The sequence below is a fragment of the Odontesthes bonariensis genome, chromosome 18, assembly GCF_027942865.1.
Source record: "Odontesthes bonariensis isolate fOdoBon6 chromosome 18, fOdoBon6.hap1, whole genome shotgun sequence".
Classification (NCBI taxonomy): Eukaryota; Metazoa; Chordata; class Actinopteri; order Atheriniformes; family Atherinopsidae; genus Odontesthes; species Odontesthes bonariensis.
This window is the reverse complement of record NC_134523.1, coordinates 4,327,493-4,352,619: the sequence shown is the minus strand read 5'-3', so window position 1 is coordinate 4,352,619 and position 25,127 is coordinate 4,327,493. Positions and strand designations below refer to the sequence as shown.

Below are 25,127 nucleotides of genomic sequence, written 5' to 3'. Positions count from 1 at the left end.
TACATATATATATATATATATATTCTTGAACCCACACACACGGCTAATGGTATTGTTCATTTACAGATTTCTCTCTCCAGCACTCAAACATTTGCTTATTTTCTGACACTGGATGAACCAGGAGGACCTTATTTGGGTTAATGCCATTCCTTTTTTTCCCAGTAGTGGGTGGACTTGAAGTAAGCAGTGACTTTACCCTGACGTCCACATCAAGCAGTAAAACATTGACTATTGTATGAAAGCAAAGCTGCATTCTCAAAAGGTGGCCAGTCTTCACACATTTGCCATCCCGCAGCCTTGTAATCTCGCATGCTAGGCGCAGAGCTCGCCCGTGTGAAAGCACGAGTGACACCATACTTCTTTAGTCTGTGCCAAACAGAGCAGGAGGGATTTCCACTTTTCACACACAGTCTGACTGAATCTATCAAGGCGCCCATCTAGGTTGAAGCAGCAGTGTGCTGCAGAAGTGCGCTGCACAGCGGGGCGCCGGGAAAAAAAGAATGGCATCAATCAGGGGTCCACCATGTTCCAAACATGGCTCATTTCCAGTCATTACTGCCTCATAAACCTCTCTCCTCCTCCTGCCTCTAGCTGCATCCCTCCCTGACTTCTCCCACCCCGCTCTTCTCTCAGCCTCCTCCCTTCCCTACTTTCAGTTCGGCTCTTGGCCATTCCCTCCCCCCTCCTCCCTCCTCCCTTTCTCTACCCCTGCCGTTCTACTTCTGCATGTCACACTGCAGCAGTAGGACGATAGAAGGGTCGGACTTGGCGGCCTCTTTAAACTCCTCCAAGGTGATCTCATCGTTGTGGTCCTTGTCCATCTTGGAGAAGATCTTATCCACGCGCTGCTGAGGGGTCAGCCCGTCCTCGTTCATACGCATCATGATCACCGTGCCGACCATCTTATAGATGGCCTGCGGGAGGGGAAAAGGAAACAATTCTTAGTCCAAGTCTAACACTTTATAGTCCCCATTTCTTTCCACTTTGACAAACACACACCTCGATGATCTCCAGCATCTCCATACGTGTGATCTTCCCATCTCCGTCCAGATCGTACATGTTAAAGGCCCAGTTGAGTTTCTGCTCAAAACTGCCCCTGGAGGTGATGGACAGGGCGCAGATGAACTCCCTGAAGTCGATGGTTCCGTCGCCGTTTTTGTCGAACGTCCGAAATGCATGCTGAGCGAACTTGGAGGCGTCACCATAGGGAAAAAACTTGAGAGGGAAAAACAGGAAAAAACAAACACATAAAGTTGCTCCAGAGCAGCAAACTGACCAAACTTTTACAGAGGGGCTCACACCTGCTGAGGACCAAGTGTATTTTAGCCTCTTAATTTGTATGGAAGCAGAGAGAGTGGACTAAATTTTGTGTATAAACTTAGACTATTAATACTAAATTGACTTCCTTTATATTTCGATCTTTAACCATTAACTGCAAAACCCTAACCAGAATCGACCAACCATACTACAACCGGTCTGATTTGTGAACTTTCTTTAATTGTGCCCTGAAGTCTCACTGTTTCTGATGCTTTTTTACATTACGTTACATTACATTACGGTCATTTTGCAGACACTTTCATCCAAACTTACAATAAGTGTGTTCCACATCGGTAGGCAAAAGAACTTCAGGTCACAAGAAATCATAAGTGCATTTCCTTCCAAAACCAAACAGCTAAGAGCATAACTAGTGCTAGAGTAAGTGCGTACCTAGACAAATGGGAAGACAATTTAGGAAACATTCATAGTTTTTTTGACATTCATAGTCAAAGCCTATACATTTTGTCGAGGCCCAAAGTGTGCAGTTTATCTATTTCAACTTGGAGCAGGTAGCAGCAGATCTGTTCTTGGCCTCATTTTGTACCAATGATGCCATGCATGAATATTAACACAGACACAACACAGGGGCGCAGAGCATATGAGTCATAAAGACAACGGGCAACAACAGTCAAAGCTCAGAGGACAAGAGAGCAGAACAGTGGCTCACTGTACGGACACACTGTGACATGTCATTACTACATTGTGTTAAATGTGTTGAAGTTGTTAAAACAATTAATCGAGATAGTTTTGCTCGGTTTATTAGTGCTAATGCTATATTCTAAAAGGCCTAAAGTGAAAGATGGAGCCGTAGAGCCTTTCCCCGCTATAATTACAACCCACGGTTGTTTTCTGTAGCGTTCAAAGCTGACCTGGAGTGAATTACCCTGTGAGGAAAGGCACAGGCCATTTAAAATATCATAGATCTAAAGATAGATGTAGACATTGTAAATTGCTGTTGAGTCATCGCAGTGTTCTCGCATTTGAAAAAACTACAGGAAATTCTAAAGAAGTTTCTGGGAAAATAACAGAATAGCAGGTGCTATTACAGTGTTTCCCAAAGATTTAGGCTTGGTAGACTAGCATGATTCCATCTGCTGGGTGAGAGATCCTAAAAAGAGACGGCTAAATGACTTCAAGGACCGCGACAACAGCAGCATTTAGGTAGAAAACAGCAAGACGAGGCAGAACAGGGCTATCTTTAAAAGTTTACTGTGGCGGTCATTCAATATACTTTAACACTGGGGAGGGGTGGGAAAATTTAGATTAAAGAATCAATCACCTCTTTGTGCCGAAAACACAGTTTAACCAGTCTCATTAATATAAATATCAACACATCAGTGTATTTCTTCTTTTTCACTGTGAAACAGAAAGAGTAAACATAACTGGAGCTATTTTAAAGGTAGGCTTTGCAGGAAATGGCTGCAAAAACATTACTTTCAGTAGGAGAGCCTAATCAGTTACCACGATCTCCTCTCCACTGTTCCATATCCCTTCTCTCCCCCACTTCACATCGCTCTCACCTTGACGTAGAGCTGCTGGAACTCCTCCAGGTTAAGAATGCCTGTGGGGCAATCTTTGAGGAAGCCTTTGTACCACTGCTTGAGCTCTGCCTCGTTGAATTCTGTGCTCTTGGTCAGGTCATCCAGGACCTCTGGGGCTAGTTTGCTGTTGTGTTTCCCCATGACGCTTCACTTCTATGTGAGGGAGCACAGGGAGAGAGAGAGAGACGGGGGTTAGGACACAGGTGGGGAGGTGCTAGACAACTCAAAACAGCAGCGATGCCCCTGTGTTGTTGAAGAACAAACGTCTCTCGAGGATGGATGCAAACAAGTAATTAGTTACACATGGACGCAGTCAAAGAAAGTCTGCAGTGTTTTGTTGTGGCTCTGTGTGTCAAAATATGCAGTACATGGCATTTAGTCCTGTAAGAGTCTTTTCTCTTTTGACATGATGATATTCTGTGATGAAAATAATGCATATTTGGAAAAAAAAGTTTAATGATAAACTTATCAGCCATAACATTATGAGCACTGTAAGATGAAATGAAAAACACTGATTATCTTGTTACAATAGCCCCGTGGCATACAATAGGCAGCAAGAGAACATTTTCTTCTTGAAGTTTAAGTGTTGCAAGCAGTAAAAAAAGGTTAAGCGTCAGGATTTGAGCTTGATTTCACCCAAATAGCATGAGATGGATCATAGCATCTCCAAAGCTGAAGTTCTTGTTGGATGTTCCTGGTGTACAGTTGTCAGGACCAACCGAAGCTTAACCAAGGAAAGAAAACCGGTGAACTGCCTACAGGCACCTGGGCGGTGAAGGCTCAGTGATGCACATGGGGAATAAAGGCTGGTACTGTGGCTCACATCGCTGAAAAAGAGCTGCACAGGCGCCGACTGGTCAGGGTGTGCGCCACCAAAAGAGGCTTCAATGGGGATGTGAGCGTAAGAGCTCAATCCAATCGAGCGTCAGAGGGAAGTGTTGGGCAAGTCAAAATCACGGGTTACACAACTTACAGTACTGAAAGGGTGTCAGACCTGGGCTTGAAAGAGGACTCAGCTGCAGAGAATCCAATTAGATTTTATTATATAAATCCAACCACCAGTACGATGTGATGAAATAATCAGCTATGAAAATGTAATTCTATATATGATATAAAACTTAATAAATAAAAGAGGAAAAAAACAACCAAAACTCACTCTGCTAAGAGGAGGGCAATTAACTATGAACTATAAACCAAAAATCACTCCCTAAGGAGGAAAAACAACTTTGTACTAGAAACAAAAACGACTAAAACACTCCTAAAAACCGGAGATTCTACAAAATCTTTGAAACGCTATCTATAACAAAAATCACTCCTAACCGAGGCTATCAAAAAATGGCTATGAAAACTTAAGACTAGATTACAAAATTTACAAACAAAAAAATCACTCGCAAGGAGGCAATGAATCGTGGCTTTGTACGAACGAGCAAGGCAAGGTTTACTTTGACTGTGGCAGGCTCGGGTGAACGACAAAACGAAACACTCAGGCACAAGACAAAGGGAGACGCAGACTATAAGACACATGAGGGCAATGGGAAACAGGTGGACACAATCAGGAATCAGGGAAGACACTCCAACGGGTGATACATGAGGAAGGGCAAGTGACCTGAAACAAGAGGAGAGTTACACTTCAAAATAAAACAGGAAATGACTAAACATGGAGACAAGACAAAACCCAACTTGACCTCACCGTGTGACAAAGGGTCTGCTAATTCAATTCAATTAATTTTTATTTATATAGCGCCAAATATAACAAATGTCATCTCAAGGCACTTAGATAATAAGTCCAATTCAAGCCAATTGGAATTCAATTAATTAATTGAATTGTTACCAAAAACAGCATATGTTCCAAGCTTTCAGTAGAAAAAAGGGAGATCTCCCCAGTATTAGACATGGACTCATAATGTTATCCATAAGCTGTATATCCTTGGCAGACGTGTATAAATCCTGTCTGACATGTATTGCTCCAATAAGAAAACTAAATGTCTACAGAACATAATAACGAAGATGCATCCCAGCTGAACAGATGCCGGAACACACCCAAGCATGCGTCGTAATACTGTTCAGAGTTCTCCTGCCACTTTTTCCTTTTTCGGTTGTTTTAGTAAAGGACGTGCAGCTGTAACGTTTTTAGCAATTTATCCTCCTCACCAGCACCGGTTTAAAATATTCTGGCTTGACCACAGGACATATGGGATCTTGTGCATCTTCATCATCTTTCTTTGTCTACAGACACTTATTGGGGCGTTTTTAATGCCTCTGCAGAAGCAAAGTTTTACACATAAATGAGTAGGAACGAGCTCTAATTACACATCAGAAAGAAATATGACTTTGTACAAAGGTGTAATGGAGAATCAATAAAAAAAAAAAAGGTGTCCCTCAAAGTTTTTATTGCAGAAACGTGGTTGTAACTCAAAAAATGCAAACCTGCACGAGACGAGATGTGTTGTAACAGTTTGTTGAAATGGTCACCGGTGGTGGTCATCATTCTGCCACCATAATCAGACTGTGTCAGTGAGACCGCTGATGTCATCCCTGCAGGTTTGCCCATAAAACGGCCCATTACCCACCACCACCACACACATATGACCACTGCAGTGCCTTCATGACGCCATCCCTGACTCACAGTCTCGTCTGACAGCTTTTGACACCAGGACACAGCCGACGCTGCAGAGCCAGGCGGCCACAAAACCTAATAGCGCGAGGGCAGTTTAGTGCCTGAAATATTGCCCCGTTGTGCTTTATGGTGATGACTCATGTAGACAGGGGCACCTAACCCCCAAATCACTGCAAAGTCTGCTATTATTTTGGATGTTGCATTCCTATCAAGTTGAAGACACTGTAGGGGAAACATTTGTTTAAAAAAAATAAAGAAAAGCGAGAGAAGATATTTATATGAGATCGGAACCAGCTTGTTGAATCAGTTTTATAAATACAGCCTGTGATGTTATCAAGTTTAAGAGCCACACAGAATCTTTGCAAAGCTGTTCAAAGAAAAAAAGGCTGCTGTTAAAGAAGGAAAAATGCAAAAAGATTTCATTCTGGGCCGGTCTGAACTACAGCTTCATCTATTCTCTGCTGTCTTATGTGAATGAAATCAAAGCATTTTGGACTTTTACAGTTGTAAGAAAAAAGACTTCAGCCACCGTTAGCCATTAAAAACAATTGCACCTACTCTGTTTCAACAAAGGAAGTTGTTGTGTGACACAAATGAAAGGAATCAGAAGTGACTTGTTAATTTTAAGAACTTTCACTGTGTAGATTTACTAAACAAGCACTTAAATTTGCAAGTCTGAGGAAGGTAGTTTTTAGTTCATGTTTTATGGTCATGTGATAAAGTCCAACAATTTTGGAATAATACTTATGATAACTTGTGTGAGATTGCAGAGATACAAATGCCATTTAACCCTAAATTATTTATTTTGGGTGATCATTCAGTTCTGACAGGACAGGATAAACATATCAAAAGTTATATCCAAACCAGTATCATGATTGGCAGACAAGTACTTATCAGGGGATAGAAGACGGAGGGGGTGCCCTCTCTTTAAGAGTGGGCTATGGAGATGGCACGAGTTGCAGCATTCGAAAAAATTTCATATAAATGACTGGGCAGACTGGATGTACAAGAAGCAAAGTGGGGCAAATACTTGAACTTTTTAAAGGGCTCCTGAAAGGGGTCATATAGTGGAGAGATGCAAGTTTTAAGTAGTGGTTCTTCTTCTTATTGTTATTCATTTATTTTCTATTAACCAATTATTTCTCGGACGTAGTGCTTATTTTACTAATTTGATGTATCGACCTTGTTTGGAGCTATTTTCTGTGTCTAATTTTGTTATAGTTAATTTATGTGTTGTCTACATTGATGCAAATAGTGTAGCTACATGAAGGAGCACAGTAGTAGATGTTGGTAACCGAAAAGGGATCCGCATGAGTGGTGGGGGAGGGTTACTGTTGTTATTGTATTGTTGAAATAATGAAAATAAAAAAAAAACAAGCACTTCAATTTGCGCCCTTTCCTAAAGTCAGGTGCAGACGGGCAGCTGTGAGGAGAGATGGCTCGTGTTGTCGGAGACATTTGAAGCATCACACATTTGAAATGAAAATGTAATCATCTATAAAGCGTTGCCAGTGTCCACTAAAGTAGATCTGAAAATGAATGACCACACTGGCACACCAACTTGTGGCACAAGTTTATTTCGGCTCGTACCCCACCGGGCACTCACGAACACACTCACACTCTGCACAGTTGTAACTTTGTTTTCACCCTCCATCTGTCAGAGATGAGATTTTACTCTCTGTATGAGAAGCACATGCAGCGACAGTACCGAGGTGGTAAAGGTTATGTGGAGATAACCGTAAGTGTTTTGTCCTTTGCCTTTCAGAGCCAATAAGTCAAACCTCTGGGGAGTCGAGGTGAAGCCTTGACATCCAGATTAACCGGTTTCTTTACCATTTTCTCTTTTTGGCTGATTAAGAGGAGGCAATGCTTGTTTTAATGCATGCGTCAGAACGAATGCGTGCACGTGTGGTTTATATGTTTGGTGCAAAACCAGGAAAAGTGACAGAAAATGCGTGTGATTAAATTCAGAAATCATAACTCGACAATCAGCATTCTTTGGCTAAGTGAAAAGAAACGATTGAAAAAAAACATTTCTGCAGCACACAGGAAATGAGCATGCAATGAATGAAATAATTCTAAGCAATGCAGTCGGCAGCATGTGGCCCAACAGAAACACTTTGATTGACAATGGGGCACAGGAACCCTCAATTTAACTCTCATTAGCATGCTATATGCATGCTACAACAACAATAAGTCCTTGCACTGTACGTATCATTTGTCATCAGCTTCATTTCAAATACTAAAGGCGTCGGTATGCTTCTCCGTCGCTATCCGTCAATGCGACTCCGTGGTCACGCAGAGGCTATTAAACCTTCCAAAGTTCTCCGTCGGGATGTCGGATACGCAAGGCAATTCACCTCCCGATCTAATTTTGCGACGTCTATCGTGAAAGTCGTTGATTGATTGTTCACCTTGCGGCTCCGTTCCACTCCTCACAGTGAACGATGACGACCGAGAGAGAAAGACTGTTGTTGGAGTTGGAGCTTGTTGAAATTGAAATGCAAATAATTTTGACCAAATGTTGACCGGCACAAAGTAAACTCTTTCAAAAATGGCGGTGTTGTTGTTCTGAGAGGAAGGCGCTAAACCGGAAAAGTGATTCAGGAAATTATGTTGTTAGCCGACCAATCACAACCCTTGCAGTCTCCGCGAGTCTCCGTCTCGTCGACGGATAGATCGGAATTTTGGCCGACGCACGCAAGCGACGGAGAGCGTTTCCGGGAGGATCTCCATCGACGGAGACTCTGTAGACGACCATAAATCAGGCTTAATATATATACTAATATGTATGTAAAAATACAAACCCCATTTTCCAGAAAAGTTGTGATTGTTTTTCGCAAAATCTATCAAAAACTCAAGAGGTTCAGAGAAAATAGTTTCAGTGTCTTTACTGACCCAAAATAATTCAATATGATGTCTGCAACACTCAAAGTTACCCAAAGTCTTTAATAAAGACATGTTTAGTGTCACTTTCGCTTTCTGTATATGGGAACTGAGGATACTAACTGTTGGAGTTTTGCAAAGGAATCCATCCATATCCATACTTGTTGACTGTGGTCATTGTTGCCTGATTCTCCTCCCCATGAAGCTCTGTACATTTTCAATAGAAGACCTGAAAAAATTATGAATTTCCATGAGAGCCTCGGGTACTTTGTAACTATGAAAGTGCTTTATTCTCTAAGCCAAACGTAGAGCCCTGAACACCAACTCCTCCACTCTATAAAGCCATCGATTGGCTTGGCAACATGCTGCTGCTGTGAGGGATGACATCTTTAAGATTCCATTCATGTCAACACACACATTCACATAAAAATAGCAGCATCAACCAGGTGCCAAGAAGGACAAATTAGTTCTATGACACATGTCACACTCACATGGATATGGAAATGAAACAGGAGGAGAAAGGGCACAGTGAGAAGATGGAGAGGTTGTGCATTTAGGGGGAAAAAGAGCAGGACAATCATTTCATCTGGATTCACCACTCTGCAGAGAGAAAAGAGAGCGGCTGACCGAGAAGGTGATGCAGATGAAGATTGGATGAGGGAGAAATATCCAAAGGTGTCAGGCAGATAAGATGAGCGTGTAGAAATCTATCTCCCCACAGAGATCCAGTAGAGTGACTGGTGGTAAACACTGAGTCTTATCTGAGGTGTAAATACAAGACTCTGTGTGTGTTGCCACTGTGTGTGAGTGTGCGTTAGTCAGGCCAGCTTGACGGCGATCGAGCTGATAAGCTGGTGAAAGAGTATGCGTTACTGAAGCTGGAGGAAAACTGTTTCGGTGGCTGTGTTTCAAAATTGAGGAACTTGTTTATGATGATGGGATGCCCTGAGCTGAACCTATGGAACCTATCACAGTAATGATTTGGACCGATGTGACTGAAGCCACGAGGCAATCGTGTTATAAAAACTAAAATCACACCCTAATTATCCTCGACTAACACCCTGCAGTCCAAACATTGCTCCTTTAGCGCACAAACTGAACTCCCCACGAAAGAAGGCAGGGTTGAATACACTGTTATGCTCGTGCTCTGTGGCTTCAGCTGAACATACCCCAGAGGGGGAAATGTGTTGCTGTCTCTGAGAGGGAAAATGATTAGCTGGCAAAAGCTGTAATTGAGTTGGAAAGAGAGCAAAAATGGGAAGCTGGACCTCCCGTACGCTGCCACCAGCTTGTGTTGTCTATGTGCGACAGTAATAACCTTTGTGAGAGTGGAAAAAGCACGATGGACACAATATGGGGAACAATCAATAGGATACTAGTCCAATACCAGTCCTGCAATGCACTACTCAGTGAAGTACAGTCTGTGAGTGCGTACGTGCATGCAGGGACGCCGAGTAAAGGAGGGGAATACAGGCAGAAAGCTGGAGGCTCACTTATTGATATGTGAATAATAAACAATAACTTGATGACAGCAGCTCATCAAACCACCAGAAAGGCAACAGAAAAATATGTTGCCTTGACAGCAGTTACCCGGCTCCCTGCCAAACCGCCATCCAGCAGAGACCGAGGCTGACGGCCAATCGAAACCGTCCCTCTGCCAGCTGAACCCAACCAACTGGCTGTCTGACATATGGCCGTGATGTGGGGGGCTTTACTGTAAAACCAGAACACTGGTCGGAGTCTTCCACTTCCGTCTCTGATTAGATATGTGCCGCTGAACTGAGGAAGGTTTTAACATCAACGTCAATTCTCATGCAGTCACTTCACTCTTCAAAAAAATGTTGAATTTCGCTGAGTATTTTCTCTTAAAGAGATTAATATGTTACTATTAGGGCTGGACACAATGAAGGTGGCCGAAAGCATTCATAATGATAACGATATCAGAGGATGATCAAAATCTATTCCTTTAATTCACAACAGTGAATTCCTACAAAAATCAATCTTCAAAAATGTTTGGAATTTATTAGCTATTTTAAATCACCAGTAATTACATATGTAATATCAACCTGACGCCCATTATTTAGGTCTTTGGTTATCACGGTCAACACCTGAATTTGGCCACACGTGCCATTTATTTGACTTTTTCCATTGCAGACGGTATGATTTTTAAGACATTTCATGATCCGTCTTGTCCATCCCATTTGTTGATCCTCATCCTCTTTTGTTCGGTGCATTTCTCAACAGGACAATGCAAAACCACATCCTGGATACGTTATGAAGGCGTATCTGGTGAAAAAGAGGGTATGGGTAGCAAGGTTGATGTGTTTGGAGGAGGAATGGGACAAAATAACAACTCAAATGCTTCCCCGCTTGATATTATCAATGCAGAATGTCTTGTAAGTGTTGTGAGAAGAATGGCATCGTCCCTCTTTACCTTTAACTGTAACTTTCCCAACTTTTTAGGAATGCATTGCAGGTTGATGACACAAAACAACAATATCTAGGGTTCATATTACCTACAATTGTATATACTTTTGTGGGATGTGTTAATAATTTAGCATTTTTCTTTAATGTCTAAAATGTGTCTGACTTGGCGTATGTGGATTATTGGGCTGTCAGAAAGTAAAGACTTGACTCTGTTTAAGTTACCGAAGGAAAGTTGAGGCAATGTTTGACTTGTCATGATTTGTCTACCCACAGGCGGGCAGACAAATCCTGGCTGTGGTTGACAGGCATCACAGTGATGAGGTGTCGTCACATATCTCCATTTTAAGTCTTGAAACTACTGCAGAAATGTCCGGGATGACAAACGTTTATCACACCTGAGCAACATCCTCATCCTGCTGAACATCCACTTTTGAAGAGAAGCTCGAGGCAGCCGCCTAACCTCGTGCAGTTTTGAAAAGATGCAAAAGTTCATTCAGGTAATAAAAACACATTTCATTATTAAGGAGAACATACAAAAAGGCACGTTTCAAAAGATGTTAGTTATCTTATTTCAAATACTATTGCTGAGATATTAGATCTACAGTAATAGTGATACTATTAAGAGTTGCAGTGGTTGTAAAAATGATGTTGTTGGATTAAATATTCATGTTATACAACAAAGTGTTACACAAGTTCTTTATTACAGTAAGTTTGTTTGAAAGCCTCGGTAAAATAGCATGAATATGGACATTTGTTTCAGATCTTGGAGTGTGATGACTGGACGTGCTGGTGCCTAGGTGTTTCCTCCTGTCAGCATGTTCTTTATATTGTCTTAATCTACATACATCTCTCTGGAGACTGGAGCAGAAAGGATGCATCGCTATAGAAACGCAGCTCACCTCAAACCCTAATTTAAGACCAGGCGGCGTGTCGAGCCAGGGGAGAAACATGGGGGACAAAGCAGCGGTAGCCTGAGACCTTATGAGTCAGTCTCTTGCTAACCTTTATTTTCCTGGATCTCAAAAAACATCACTTATTCACCTCTGCATTTTGTCCACTGCCGCAACTGTTACACATTCACTGATGTCTGCGTGACTCATGTTAGAGTGCCGCACTAATTGTCTGCGCCCCGACACACCTGCACAGCCGTGTAAAATGCGGTTAATAATATTCCAGCGTCACTTCTCAACTCAGGCAAACACTCGCTCTGCAGTATGCACAACACACACCTCCCCGCAGGGAAGAGCTTTGGTTGTAAGGCTCAGGTGTTCCAGGACCAGAGAAAAACGCTGCAAACTTGTCAGGATGATGAGAATAAAAATACAGTGCTGATAGTTTGCTTTCTATTCAGTTTGCTTATTAGTAGAAAAAAAAAACACCTCACACATGCCCAGATGGGCAGCTATGCCTCGACTCAGTGATAAAGCATCTCTGTCTGATTTCTGTCGGCAGCAACTACAAGATGAGTGGTATGTACTTGACATACAGGCAGGTTTCTTGGAGACAAACAATCACCCAAGAATTCATTGCTGGCTCCTGGTTTCTGTCACCCAGGGGAAAATTGAGCAGTAAATCAACACAAACCAAATGGTAAATCACACTGTTGTGAGTGCCTCAGTAGTGATGGCTCTACTGTAGTGCTGAATAATACTGAGGGGGGGGCTGACATCAGAAAAAGACCGCACTTGATAAATTTGGAAATAATGAATCGATTTCGAATGACCGTGGTGATTTTGAAGGGAACTACTGACCAATTTTCTTTTTTCAATGAACACTTTTTGTCACCTAGTCTTGAACTTTGAAAGAGAAACCAATCATCAGGTGAGTGCTGCGCCTCCTTCCTTTTGTTTGTTCATACCCTTAAATATGACCCCTAATGTCAGAATGTCTGGAAGCACACATCATTCTCAAGAGTTTCCTTCTAAGAAGCAACAAAATCCTCATCAGGAGGTAGGAGGGGTGGGGGTGGCCGGCACGCTGATACACTGCACTTTTAATCATTCATGCATTCATGCACGGCGGCCGTGGCTCAGTGGTTAGAGTCGGTCGTCAATAACCGGAAGGTTGGTGGTTTGATTCCCACTCTCGCCACTCAAAAAAGATTGTAGGGGTGTCAGACCACCTCCTTGTCACGGCTGAGGTGCCCTTGAGCAAGGCACCGTACCCCCATGCCCCCTGGGTGCTGAATGGCAGCCCACCGCTCCAGGTTGGCATCTGTCTCTGAGTGTGTGACCCTGTGCATGTGCATGTGTGTCTCCAGGTGCCAACCTGGATGGGTTAAAAGCAGAGGACAACTTTCATGTGTATGCATGACCAATAAATCGGATCTTAATCTTAATTCACGATGTTTCTTGAATATGACAACTGATGTTTCACCTCAGATTTACACTAAAATAATAACGCAACACTTCCTGGTTGGGTTTAGGCAATGACTTCTCTTGGGTAGAGCCAGAAATCAAAACTACTTGGTTAGGATAAGTAAACGATCAGGGTTGGGACTAGATTACCTTCTTTTTACAACCCGACCAGTACCTTCATAGGTACCACTTTTACAATTCACATGCAGCTGGTGTCATGGCCACTAGAGGTTGCATATTCCAAAAAACTTAACGCCCCATGGGGATGTTTTTGGGCAGAGGACAATCTCTATACAAAGCTTCATGCTGAAGCTATAAACGATCAAACACATTTGCTGTGTTGCAGCAATATTTGCAACGATTTTTAAAAAAAAAACTAAAAATGCATATGGTTAACACATTGACTCCCAAGTCACGTAAAACTACGTTTTTACTGCCCATGCGTTGGCTCCCAAATGGTAAAAATACGTTTTTACGTTTTTTTTTATGGATTCTGAATCTATACATTCTAATGCACATTCTGTGTGATTTTTGTAATTATGTGATGAACAGAACTGACATAGATGGCAGTCAAAAACTGGTGTCATCATCTGGACATTTTGATCATTACGCCAATGGCTTTGCGTCAACTCAAGAACAATTTTGATAGCGCTGCATTGATTGTTGTGCAGCGGTCTTATGAACAGGTTAGCTTTGCAACATGCGACACGACACAAATCCTCTGACCCGGATATGTAAGTATCTAAAGTGCGACAGGCTGAAAGAGCGCACGTTTCACAAAAGCCCCGATATCTCAGTTTGTTGTTGATTTTGGTGGATACCCGCCTTGGTTTAGCTAAGGATAGCTCGCTAATGGCGGCAACTAGAGACACGCAGTTTTGACCCACAAAGAGTTTAAAGTCTCAGCTTTCAAACGAGCCATAACATGTTTCAGTGGCCCTATCACATAATATGCTGTGACTGTACAAAAAAACGTCAAAAAATGGTTTAGAACGCTGGGATTCTACGACATAATTCCGTAAACACCGCCGGTATTCAATGTGTTAATATCCAGTATTCCCACACAACTGAATCTTCCAAAAATCTTTCTTTTTCTGTGATTTTTGCCATTTCTTTACTCATTTCACTTTGGAAAATGATGGCCTGATGGTCATTCCCTCGGAAAATAAACTCGGAGCAAATATTATTACTTCAGATCAACTTTACTTGTACCAGTCACATATAAGTCTTGTTCTTCATTTCTAAAGCACGGAAGTTGTAGCACGGATAGTTTGAATGAAAGGCATCGTATCGGCGATCAATAAATTTGCACGAAAAAGTTAGAGATCTAAAAATCTGTCTCGCATGTTATGCTACTATGTTACTTTGGTATTTCAACACTATATTTTAACACAAATATTTGTTTGACTCCAAATTAACCCCTCATTACTCAGGGGTAAAATTGTTCCAGGGCTCTCTCAGTAACTTTGCACATAATCAACAATATACCGTGAAATTGAACACATTTCAACTCTCGGGCTTAAATCTGAAAAGGAACAAGTTTCCGTGACTCCTTGTAAACAGACCAGAGGGATGTGTTACCTTAGGTTATTCACATCGATGAAATGATGACAGACGTCTTTGTAGCGGATCCATTGCAAACCTGACGCCACAGAGTCCTTTCATACGATAAATACCAATTTAACTATGGTTTGAAATGCACCAATCACTTTTTATTTTGAATCATTGTGTGCATCTGAATGTCAAGACTGATTTCAACATGCATTGATGGGATTGTAATATCCAGAATGATGCTCAGTGTATGCATCAGAGCAAGACGGACATGACAGGATGCAACACCGTCGCATCACTAAGCAGACAACAGGGAGACCTAAATGCAATATCAATGACAAGAATAGCCGGTGATTTGTGCCACGGATGAAAGTGAGCCAGATAATATTGCTTTATGGTTGAATATTCTTCAGTGCAGATTATGATGGGAGGTTCGGTTAGCTTTGCACTCAGGGCTGCTGGAAAAGGCCTTTGAAGGGTCCCTTTGACTTTTAATCTTGAGATAGGCACAACGAGTCGAAATCCTTTAAAGTGCGTCGACTGTGTCAAATGTTGGAAAAGGATGTTGAAATGTGACATGTTTTCATTATTAAACAGAGGGTGTGCGTTGTGCAACGAGGGGGCAGGGAGCAGCGCTCATCACAGTATGTCTGTCAAAGCCGAGCTCCTGAGGAGACATGATGACACAGTTAATTGTACAAACTGCCTTAAGGATAGAAACTGTTAAATATTCCAAGGGGATCGTAGACTTTTGCCAAAAACAGAAGTAGACTGTAGATCCAGGCCAGTTAGAGAATAGATTTGGGATCTCGGTTTCTTAAAGGCAGCAGAGTCCCTGTGGTTCCCACTTTGTGTCTCAAAATGCAAAACTCAGAAACTATGTCATCAGACTTTATCTTTTGTAACTAGGCAGAGACTGTGAAATATGACTATTTAGGTCTTTATCCTGTCTGATCAAGCTACACCTGAGACCATGCAGCTGACATTTTTTGATAAGAAGAGCAGAAATGTCAAGAAACAGATTAGATCGGGGGCGAGGCTAAGGTATTTTTAGTGGTGCCAAGGCACCACCGTGAGATAGCTCGGCACCCCCTGGCTCAGCACATTTTTAAAATATTATATTGTGCAAAAACACATTTTTTTTGCTCAAGGATGCATTATTTTAGTGACCATTTTATCTATTTTCTAGCATTTGTTTTTGTTTTAACTCTTTACTATAATAAATGTTGAGTTCTCTTCAATATTGGTCTCAGGCTCTCGGTTATCCCTGTCAAGCCACAAGTCTTTTGAAATGAAGAAGTCAAAATTGAATGTTGTAGGGGAAAATACTACTCAAAGCAAAACTAATACGGCTCCAAAATTTATAAATGTACTAGTTCGCCTCAATTAGTGAGAAATAATGTGCCTCTGTGAGCACTGGGGGGGCTGGGCACCCCTAAAGACCAGATCCTAAAATCGCCCCTGGATTAGATCTTTCAGATATATTGTCATCTTATAATCTCCACCAGTCTCCATTAAAAACTCTGACTTATGAAAGAGCTTTTTGTAATCATCCAAACATGGACCAAGGATTCTGATGGCACACGAGGCCTGACAAGATACCCTTTGGCACAATGAGGGTTAAGGCAAGCGCATGCTGAAGACTATTTCACCTGCACCATACTATTTTCATATGTTGTACGTACTGTTTTACATCTTGTATATGCCATTTTACATCATCACAGAGCTCTGTAACATGCAATTTTCTGACTCGTGGGATAATAAAGGTCATTCTATTCTATTCTATTCTATTCTATTCTATTCGAACATAAAGAACAATGCTGCTCACCCTCTACGTAACATGGTGATGAAACAACAGAGTCTGTTCAGTCAGAGGCTTCCTCAGCTGCACTGCAACACAAAACAGGAGCTTGTTCCTGCAAGCAGCAAAAAACATACACAATGACAGTAACGACTGACGAGGAAAAGAAATACTGCAGCGTTGGATTTTCCCTTTGGGGTAGATAAAGTTTTTTTTATTCGAAAACTTTTGCACAGCACAGTCTCATGACTGCGAACCCTGTTTTTTGTCTCCTGTGTGCGCCATCCTTCTGGTAATATGTGCAAACAAGAAGCCCGCCTGCACAGATGAGTGAACAGTTAACTCGTACCATCGCAGGTACACAACTAAGGGTCCGTTTATACTAATCTGTTTCTATATCGTTTCTATCGCGGATGCACTGTCCATTTACATTAAAATACTGGAATACGACTTCATAGGTGGAAGGATTCAAAGACGCCGCAGCCCACGTAAGCATTCGCATACGATGCTGATTTTAGCAGTTGTAAACGGTGAAAAACGAGGATACGCAGTGCTGAGCTCTAGCTACTCGGCTTTTATAATGAGAACCCAGCCACTGCAGCAACGCAAGCCGTACATGGAGCGCCGCTTTCGGGTTAGACCGGGAAGAAGCAGCGCATGGTGGGACAATTTCGTGGACCAAGTTGTTGTCGCCGAAGAATGGCGCGAGAACTTTCGAATGTCCAGAGCAGCCCTGATAAATCTGTTAATATAAAGCAGTTGCTCATGCTCCAGATGCAAGGGCGATCATGTGATGTGATGGCTGATTAGTCATGTGACTAGCGAATCAGCCGATCCCCGTTTCAGTGTAAATGTAAATAGTTTGCAAGACGCCGACACGAAGAAATGGTGAAATGAATTAATGTAAACAGATCCTAAGTATAGGCAGGGTATACCCTGACAGGCCGTCACATACAGAGGAGGTAGACCATGTTCACACTCGCATTCACACCTAAGAATGGCTTCAGTGTCAAATCTCACCTGAACTGTGTGTTTTCAAAGTGTGAGAAGCCCTTGGAGAGAGCCCACTCACTTATGTTTTTTAAAAGAATGTGCAAGATGTTCCTCCAAACACTTTGTTGTTAACAACAATTAAGAGTGTTTGTTTGGTCCTCCTCTGAGACACGCCCCAGGTCATGGTTTCCAATGTGTGCCACTATACCTAACTGTATCTGTCAAGCCAATGGAGGACATTCTATCAGTGCTGTGAACGGACAGCTGTGAGTGCTCATTATTCATCTGCCCAACGAAACTCCGTCACTTAACATTCATTTAACGTTGCTAAACCACTATCAGCCAGACCATGTGTCATACACACACACATACATCTTTATGTTTCAACATCTGTCTCCCTGGGTAATAAAGCATGTGGTGGGAATGGATGAATCAATCAGTCTTGAGACACACACACATGCAGCAGCTCACACAAACACACACACACACACACACAGTGAGCCAGTGATGCATGAGGCAGATGCACGGTACACCTGGCCACAGGCTTACAGCAAAAATGGAAATGATGTATGGGCTGGGAGAAGGAGACACAAAGGTGTGTGTTTGTGTGTGTATCATAGCGTCATGCATCCACGACCGCAGAACAGAGGAGATAAAAAAAAGGAAAGGGACCCTGGAAAAACACAAGCACACATGCAGAATGTTGGAGCGTAACATGTTGCTCCAAGCTGATATTATTGTACTCCACAGAATGTGGATCAATAGGTATTTCCAGCTTTTCCAGAGCACCGGATGTGGCTATAATAATCTGCTTTCCTATCCAGTGAACTGTCGGTCAGTCAGCTGTCAGATGTGGAGCTGCAATTCTTTCCACCTACAGCTGGAAATAGCCGTGGAGTCAGGATTCATCTAACACTGCAAAGACCAAGTGATCAATTTACCACATGGAACTCATCGAATGTGATGAAGACGAACAACAAGTGAGAATTGATATGAATGACAGTTGGACATCTATGGAGAACTATTTGTCTGTTTTGATGTCAGCTGAAGCCAAGATTTCTATGATGCGACTACAGAACTCTTGTATGAGCAGAATCAGTTAAAAGTTTGGGCAGTCCTACCTCCTGAAAACTTTTTTTTTTAAACAGCCTGTATCGTAGAGGTAACATTAATGTGACATCAAATTTTATTCCAAAACAAAAGAGCTTACAAATGTCCCAGAGAAGTGAACGTGTTCCCTTCAGCTTGGATACCCATCACATCATGAGGAAGACCTGCCCAGTGAAAGGCCAGCAGCCACACTGATCTGTCACTGCCACAACCTGTCTTGTCATGGAAGTGCTCATCGTTGATGTGTGTGTGTGTGTGTGTGTGTGTGTGTGTGTGTGTGTGTGTGTGTGTGTGTGTGTGTGTGTGTGTGTGTGTGTGTATGAAAACAACAGTAATGTGCAAAAGGGTCCATTCATTTCCTTATACAGTTATACAAGTTCCTTATACAACACAGCCTGAACCATCTTAGACAAGTTTTCTGTCCTTTCTTTAAAGCAATACAATGTAACTTCTCAAAAAGCCCACTATGGAGCTCCCCCTACAGGCTTGGTGGTAATGTACGGTTACACTGTCGTAAATACAACACCCTTTCGCTTTCACGTTTCACGTTTGTTGACGAACCGGCGAGGAGTCAGAAGGTGCAAGCTATGTCCACCGAGAAGGTAAGAGTAATCAAATGTACCTGGGAGCGTGAGAGGGGTCTATTTGTTTTTGCGGTAGGTGTGCCAGAAAGCAAGTCGAAGTACTTCCCCTCAGCTCCCGGGCCGGTCCAGCAAAGTTACATAGCGCAGTTATTCCAACTCAGACCCCCGAAGGGCATAGGAGACAGGCCAATCGTAATATTAAAACTCATTCTAGCCGCACAATTTTTTTCAAGCTGTTATTTTAAGGTAGAAATGTTACATAGTATTGCTTTAAGGAGTCTTCAGGAATAGTTCTCCAGGCTCCTTGAAGGACATCCCAAAGCTCTTCTTTGGATGTGGGCTGACTTTTGTTCTGTTCTCTGTCAATATGATCCCACACTGCTTCAATAATGTTGAGGACCCACTGCCACTGATTTTCAGTCCACTTCTTGTGCCATTTGGCATACCTCAGCCTTTTCTCCTTGTTTCCCTTCCTTAAAGGACAAGACCGTTTTTTTGACATTGGGCCCTTGATTTCACATTATAACATGATGTTCTACTCACCCCTGCTTGTTGTTGGTAATTTGGAGCTGTTCCGAAGATATTCGAGAGGCGTCTGGCTGCTCTCTTGAGATATTCGGCCATGAAACAGTTTCCTATGGGCAACGTTAGGGCCATTTCAGACCAGGGCGGCAAAGCGTGGCGGAACGGAAGCGATTTTCACCGGCGGAGGTGAAAATACATGGAAACAGATCTGTCCTTGCACTCCGACGCGGCGGTAGTCGGGCGGTAGCGGCGCGGAGACGCCTCCGTCCCGCGCTGCTTTTGGAAAATAGAACTCGAGCGGAATTTGGACGGCAGCGGCCGACGGTGTCCCGTTGAAATGAATGGGGAATGCAGACAGGGCTGGAGCAGAACTACCGTGGCCGCGGACTGTCCGGTGTGAAAAGCCAAGTTGAACACACCGCCTGATAACCGGCGTAAGACTGCCGTCGTTTCGCTGCCGCCACGCCACACTCTGGTCTGAAATCGGCCTTATACAGGCACAAACTATGCTGTTTATAATTTATTAATTACTGTACACTAGCACTGATAACATGGAGGTGCGTCGCTTACTTAAAAAAATCCGGGTTACTGTAATTTTGAATTTTAGCCGAATGAATAAATAGGCAGCAGGTCTGTGGGCTGTCTGTGGTAGAAGCACGACGAGGACGTCAGTAACACCCACTTTACGACAAAAAAATCAAAATTACAGTAACCCGGATTTTTTTAAGTAAGCGACGCACCTCCATGTTATCAGTGCTAGTGTACAGTAATTAATAAATTATAAACAGCATAGTTTGTGCCTGTATAACGTTGCCCATAGGAAACCGTTTCATGGCCGAATACCTCAAGAGAGCAGCCAGACGCCTCTCGAATATCTTCGGAACAGCTCCAAATTACCAACAACAAGCAGGGGTGAGTAGAACATCATGTTATAATGTGAAATCAAGGGCCCAATGTCAAAAAAACGGTCTTGTCCTTTAAGAACGGCTTCCTAACAGCCACCCTTCCATAAAGCCCATTTCTGATGAGGCTTCAGTGAGCAGTAGATGGATCATCTGAAGGTCCAGATGCATCTTTGAGGTCACGAGTCAGGCTGGACTTTTTTCTACTTTATCTAAGTCCCACTACAGCAGATTCCGTTCCCTAATAACTCATCTGTTTTTTCTAAAAATCGTTTAATCTCAAGTTTAACTCTCATGGCCTCAATACTGCATGTGGCATGACTTCGACTTCTTCCTCATCAAGGGAATTGGGATCTATGAATATGTTAATAAGCTCCGCCCACACCTCCCAGCGCAGCACTTCCTTAAAGTTTCCTCTGACGCATTTTGTAAAGAACAAACAGCAATAAAGTAACGATCAGGGCTGCTCACACTGCCCACAGAGCGCCAAAGCCATGTGCTCTTCATGTAAGATGCAGCAACCATTTGTGAATAGTTCATTTTCAGCTGCGTGTGTTTTTTTCAGAGAAACGGTGACTACTTCCTGGAAATATCTGGTCCGCATGAATTGCAAGCAAGAGTGGGACCGAGAAGAAAGCACATTAGAACAAACATGCCCGTTCACACTGTTAGATATATGGTTGGAACACCATCACACTTCATAATTAGTTTAATTGTAAAACAAAGCCGTTTATGGGTCAAATTTGTGAAACGGCTTTCTAGAAAATGAAGACTGGAGGCCCATGTTCTATCTGGGATTTTTGATGGTACACTGCAAAGTCTCCAGATAAACTGAATCCGCATCCCTCTTACTTAAACATCTTTAGGTGGACCGTGAAGGGCTTACAGAATCTGATTTCATGCTATCACAGTTTATTTTCACCTTGTTCAGTTGATTCTGGGAGAGATGTACTAGCAGAACTAAAAGTTCAATGTAACATTGGTTCTTTGCTTAATTGTCTGTCACGTGTAGACACAACACTGGTTCACCCCTTGAGTTAGGTGCCTTTTTTTTATGCCTGAATGATCCATTGGTCAGTGTTTAGTGGCTCGGCAAACAAAATATACATTCCTATAAAAATAGTCAGGTACAAGGACACGACAAAAAATGTGTGAGAAAGCAGCGGAAGCCCTCAGAAAGACTCTGGAAGACCTTCAGAAAGCCTGCGGATCTAATAGCTCCAAACCACTTTAAACGATTATAGGAAAGCCTGACTGCTTGGAAGCAAAACATAGAGAAACTATGGCTACGTTCAAGACTGCAGGCCTTGATGCTCAAGTCCGATTTTTTTTGTGAAATCGGATTTTTTTGTGAGGTCGTTCACATTGCAATTAAATGCGACCTGTATGTGGCCTGCTGTGTGAACGGCTTACCGCCCCATACTATCCCGCATGCGCAGAAGAGCGTACGGTGACTCATACGCAGCGAGCGTGCCCAGTGTTTGCGGAAGTAAACATGGATGGCAAGAGTAGGAATGCATATTGAGAATGAGGAGTCACGTGAGCCGGTCGGCCATGTTGGCAGGAGACGCTATTGGTTGCCAGGGGCAACGCCATCAGAACTTAACGGCGGCGCGCCAATATATTCCAGATATCTTTAAATTTCCCGCATTTATCATTTCGGCAGGACAGAGACGAATACAATAAAAAAAAGAAAGAAAGCAAAGCAATGCAGAAAGAAAAGGGACCTTACAGGGACAAGCTTATTACAAGCGCAAAGCAGCGGTATTTGGAGAAGCTCTCGAGCATCCAAAATATTGATCCTTACGAGCTCCCTGCAGCAGAATGGCACAGAGACCTGGACCAGTTACCTGCGTGCACATATATGGACATAGTAAATTATCTTGTCTTTGGTGTAAGTTACTACACTATGCAGGAGTTTAAAAGTCACAAATCTTTAGAATCTTACGAGACTTTCTGCTGTGGCTGGGTGCAGGACTTGGCCATCTACATTTACATTTTAAAGTTGTTGTGCAGCCGGAGCCAGCACATTAATCACGGCATAATTAAAGAGGATATTAAAAAGAAAAAGCTATGCTTTTGGCCCCGGCCTTTTGTGGGGCAGTGGCATCGTCTATCCAAAGACACGTTTGGGTGCGTCGCCGTAGCCAGGAGTGGTGGGACTGTGATGTGAGCGGCTTTTCAGACGCGTAGGTCGGATAAATGCGCCCTGGCCGTTCAGACTGCAGTCGCATGGCAAAAGATCAGATACGTATCGGAATTAGGACCACACATCCAAGTGGCCTGGATCGGATTTGGAAAAATCCGATCTGTGCTGTTCAGACTGTCATAAAAAGATCAGATACAGGTCGCACAGATTTGGGTCACTTCAGTGTGCTGTCTGAACGTAGCCTATGAGTGACTCAGAATTCTGCACAATGTGAGAGAGTGTTGTACTTTAGGTATAGATCCAGGATGACATATTGACACGTAGGCTTCCATCACACTCACGGTGGCAGAATTATTCCTCTGACATGGCGGTTAAACAGGCATCTATGTGAGGCTCACTGGTCAACAAGCTCACACACACATCGGTGTGGTCCTGTTGATCGTCCAGACTGCCCGATTCATCAGCCGCCACTAAACCTCCAGTTCAGCCTGCCACTCCTTTTCCTCCTCTCTGCACTTACAACAGGACGTGACTTTTAAGGCTTTGACTCACAGCTTCACACTTTAATTGCAAACATGCACATGAACTCCTGGTGGACTTGTTACATTTTAGGACGGCCAGACACTCAGAGGGAATTTAGAGGCTCCACAGATTCCTCAAGCACAGAGCAGCACATTATCTGGCTCCATTTATAACACGCCACACCACAGCAGGTTTCCACGCACTTGCAGTTCACCTTATTCATCCATTCGTTGCCCCCAAACCATGAAGGACATTCCACCTCTGAATTAGCTTGTTCTTTCAAAAATGACTCACCAAATCTCACATACCAGTGAGATCAAGTTTACCTACTCTACAGAGATTTCTGTTCTCCTCAGCCTGGAGTGTCCTTGTGCAGGACACTGAAACCCACCTGCTCAACAAGTACTGAAACACGGACTTTAGTCATTTGTAGGGCTAAATAATATGTAACATGCCGAATATAGAATATAGCCTCGGGGAGAATAACATATGCCTTTTGATTACATATAGTTTTCTTAGTTACCAAGCAAAAGCTTATTTGTTACATTTCCACCGACACATTTGTAGGCTACACAGCAACATTAGAACGAAAGCAGACCATTGAGAATGTCTGGAAAATAATACCCCTACTTACCCTGTGATGTTTGGGAGAAGAGTGCGCTCCTTTTTTACCAGGAAAGTGCTTCTCAGCTAATATCACAGCAGTATTTTCCTCCAAAACAGTTGCTCCCTCATGTAAAAAAATAACCTTCGAGTTAACTCACCTCTCTCTGGAAGAAGATGAATGAACCGCTGCGTCTCCCTTGCCAACACATTTGCATCAACATCGCCTCCCCCGCTCGCCGATAGGCTGGGTCGTTGTTCGAAGGCGGGTCCTTCTCGAGCGATTCGACGGAAGGGCTTGTGAATAAAACATGAGCTCACACGCGCGTGCATGCGACCGCACCGCCAACCGCGCGCCCGCGCCGCCGACACATAGACAGCAAGAGATGTTGTGTCGTAGAAGGCTGAGAAGAGAAAATCCACCGCTGTCATAACAAGAGGATACAGAAGACACCTGTTCGTAGTAGGAGGAATTTCTGCCCTCCAAATGAACTGAATTATTTCCTTTACAGAACACAGTTTTCTTGAAATAAGAGGCTCTTGTTCTGTAAATAACATAGCAGGCAGAAAAAGTGGCTTCTAGACCCAAGTGAAGGCAGATGTTCGTACAACTATATTAAAGTTTTACTGCCACACTGTGAATCCAATCCTATCCTGCACGGTTTTTCTTTGTTTCTTTTGGTTTCTTTTTTGGGTTCCGACCCATGTCCAATATTTCATATTGACTTAGAAATAAGGGCCATATAACATGAATAAATACCAACTAACAAGATTTGTCCCAGGAACAATGATGCCTGAACACATACCGTAAGCAACACGACTGACAACCATTGGATTCCCGTCACTTTAGTTTCAGCTGCCCTCTAACAAGTGGGCTGTCGGTCATCTTGGAAAATATTTATATATTTATATGTTCAAGTGAGTGAGACTGTGCAACCGTCGCAGTTTTACAATGACGACTGATGATTTGTAAAATTACTGCACTCCCTTGGCTCCCAAAATAGATTTATGACAAAGACTGCCTTTAAAATTCCAACACTTATATTTTGCATTATGTAAAACTATCACTATAGTTAAATAATGTGAAATGACCTCATCTTCAAAGCTCCAAAAACATTATATGCTTTGCATTAGCTGAAATTTATATTAAAAAACTAAAACATGTCGATTATGGAAAGGTTTAAAGGAGTAGATGGAGATGTGACATCACAGACTGTGACAGGGTTAGAGCCACATCTGACC

General features: G+C 42.8%; 1 protein-coding gene across 2 annotated transcripts; it reads right to left on the bottom strand.

Annotated features, from left to right (window-relative positions):
- On the bottom strand, positions 1 to 24,127 carry LOC142367889 (visinin-like protein 1). Of its 2 annotated transcripts, none has more exons than XM_075449912.1 (4): positions 24,047 to 24,127; positions 2,838 to 3,011; positions 1,000 to 1,215; positions 1 to 914 (listed from the first exon to the last, which is right to left on the bottom strand). In XM_075449912.1, the coding sequence occupies exons 2-4, from the start codon at positions 2,997 to 2,999 to the stop codon at positions 717 to 719; spliced, it is 576 nt and encodes a 191-aa protein (XP_075306027.1). In that variant the 5' UTR covers positions 3,000 to 3,011; positions 24,047 to 24,127; the 3' UTR covers positions 1 to 716. The 2 variants fall into 2 exon arrangements, with proteins under 2 accessions (XP_075306027.1, XP_075306026.1); XM_075449911.1 differs by having other exon boundaries at positions 23,917 to 24,080.
- Between the last annotated feature and the right edge of the window lie 1,000 nt (positions 24,128 to 25,127).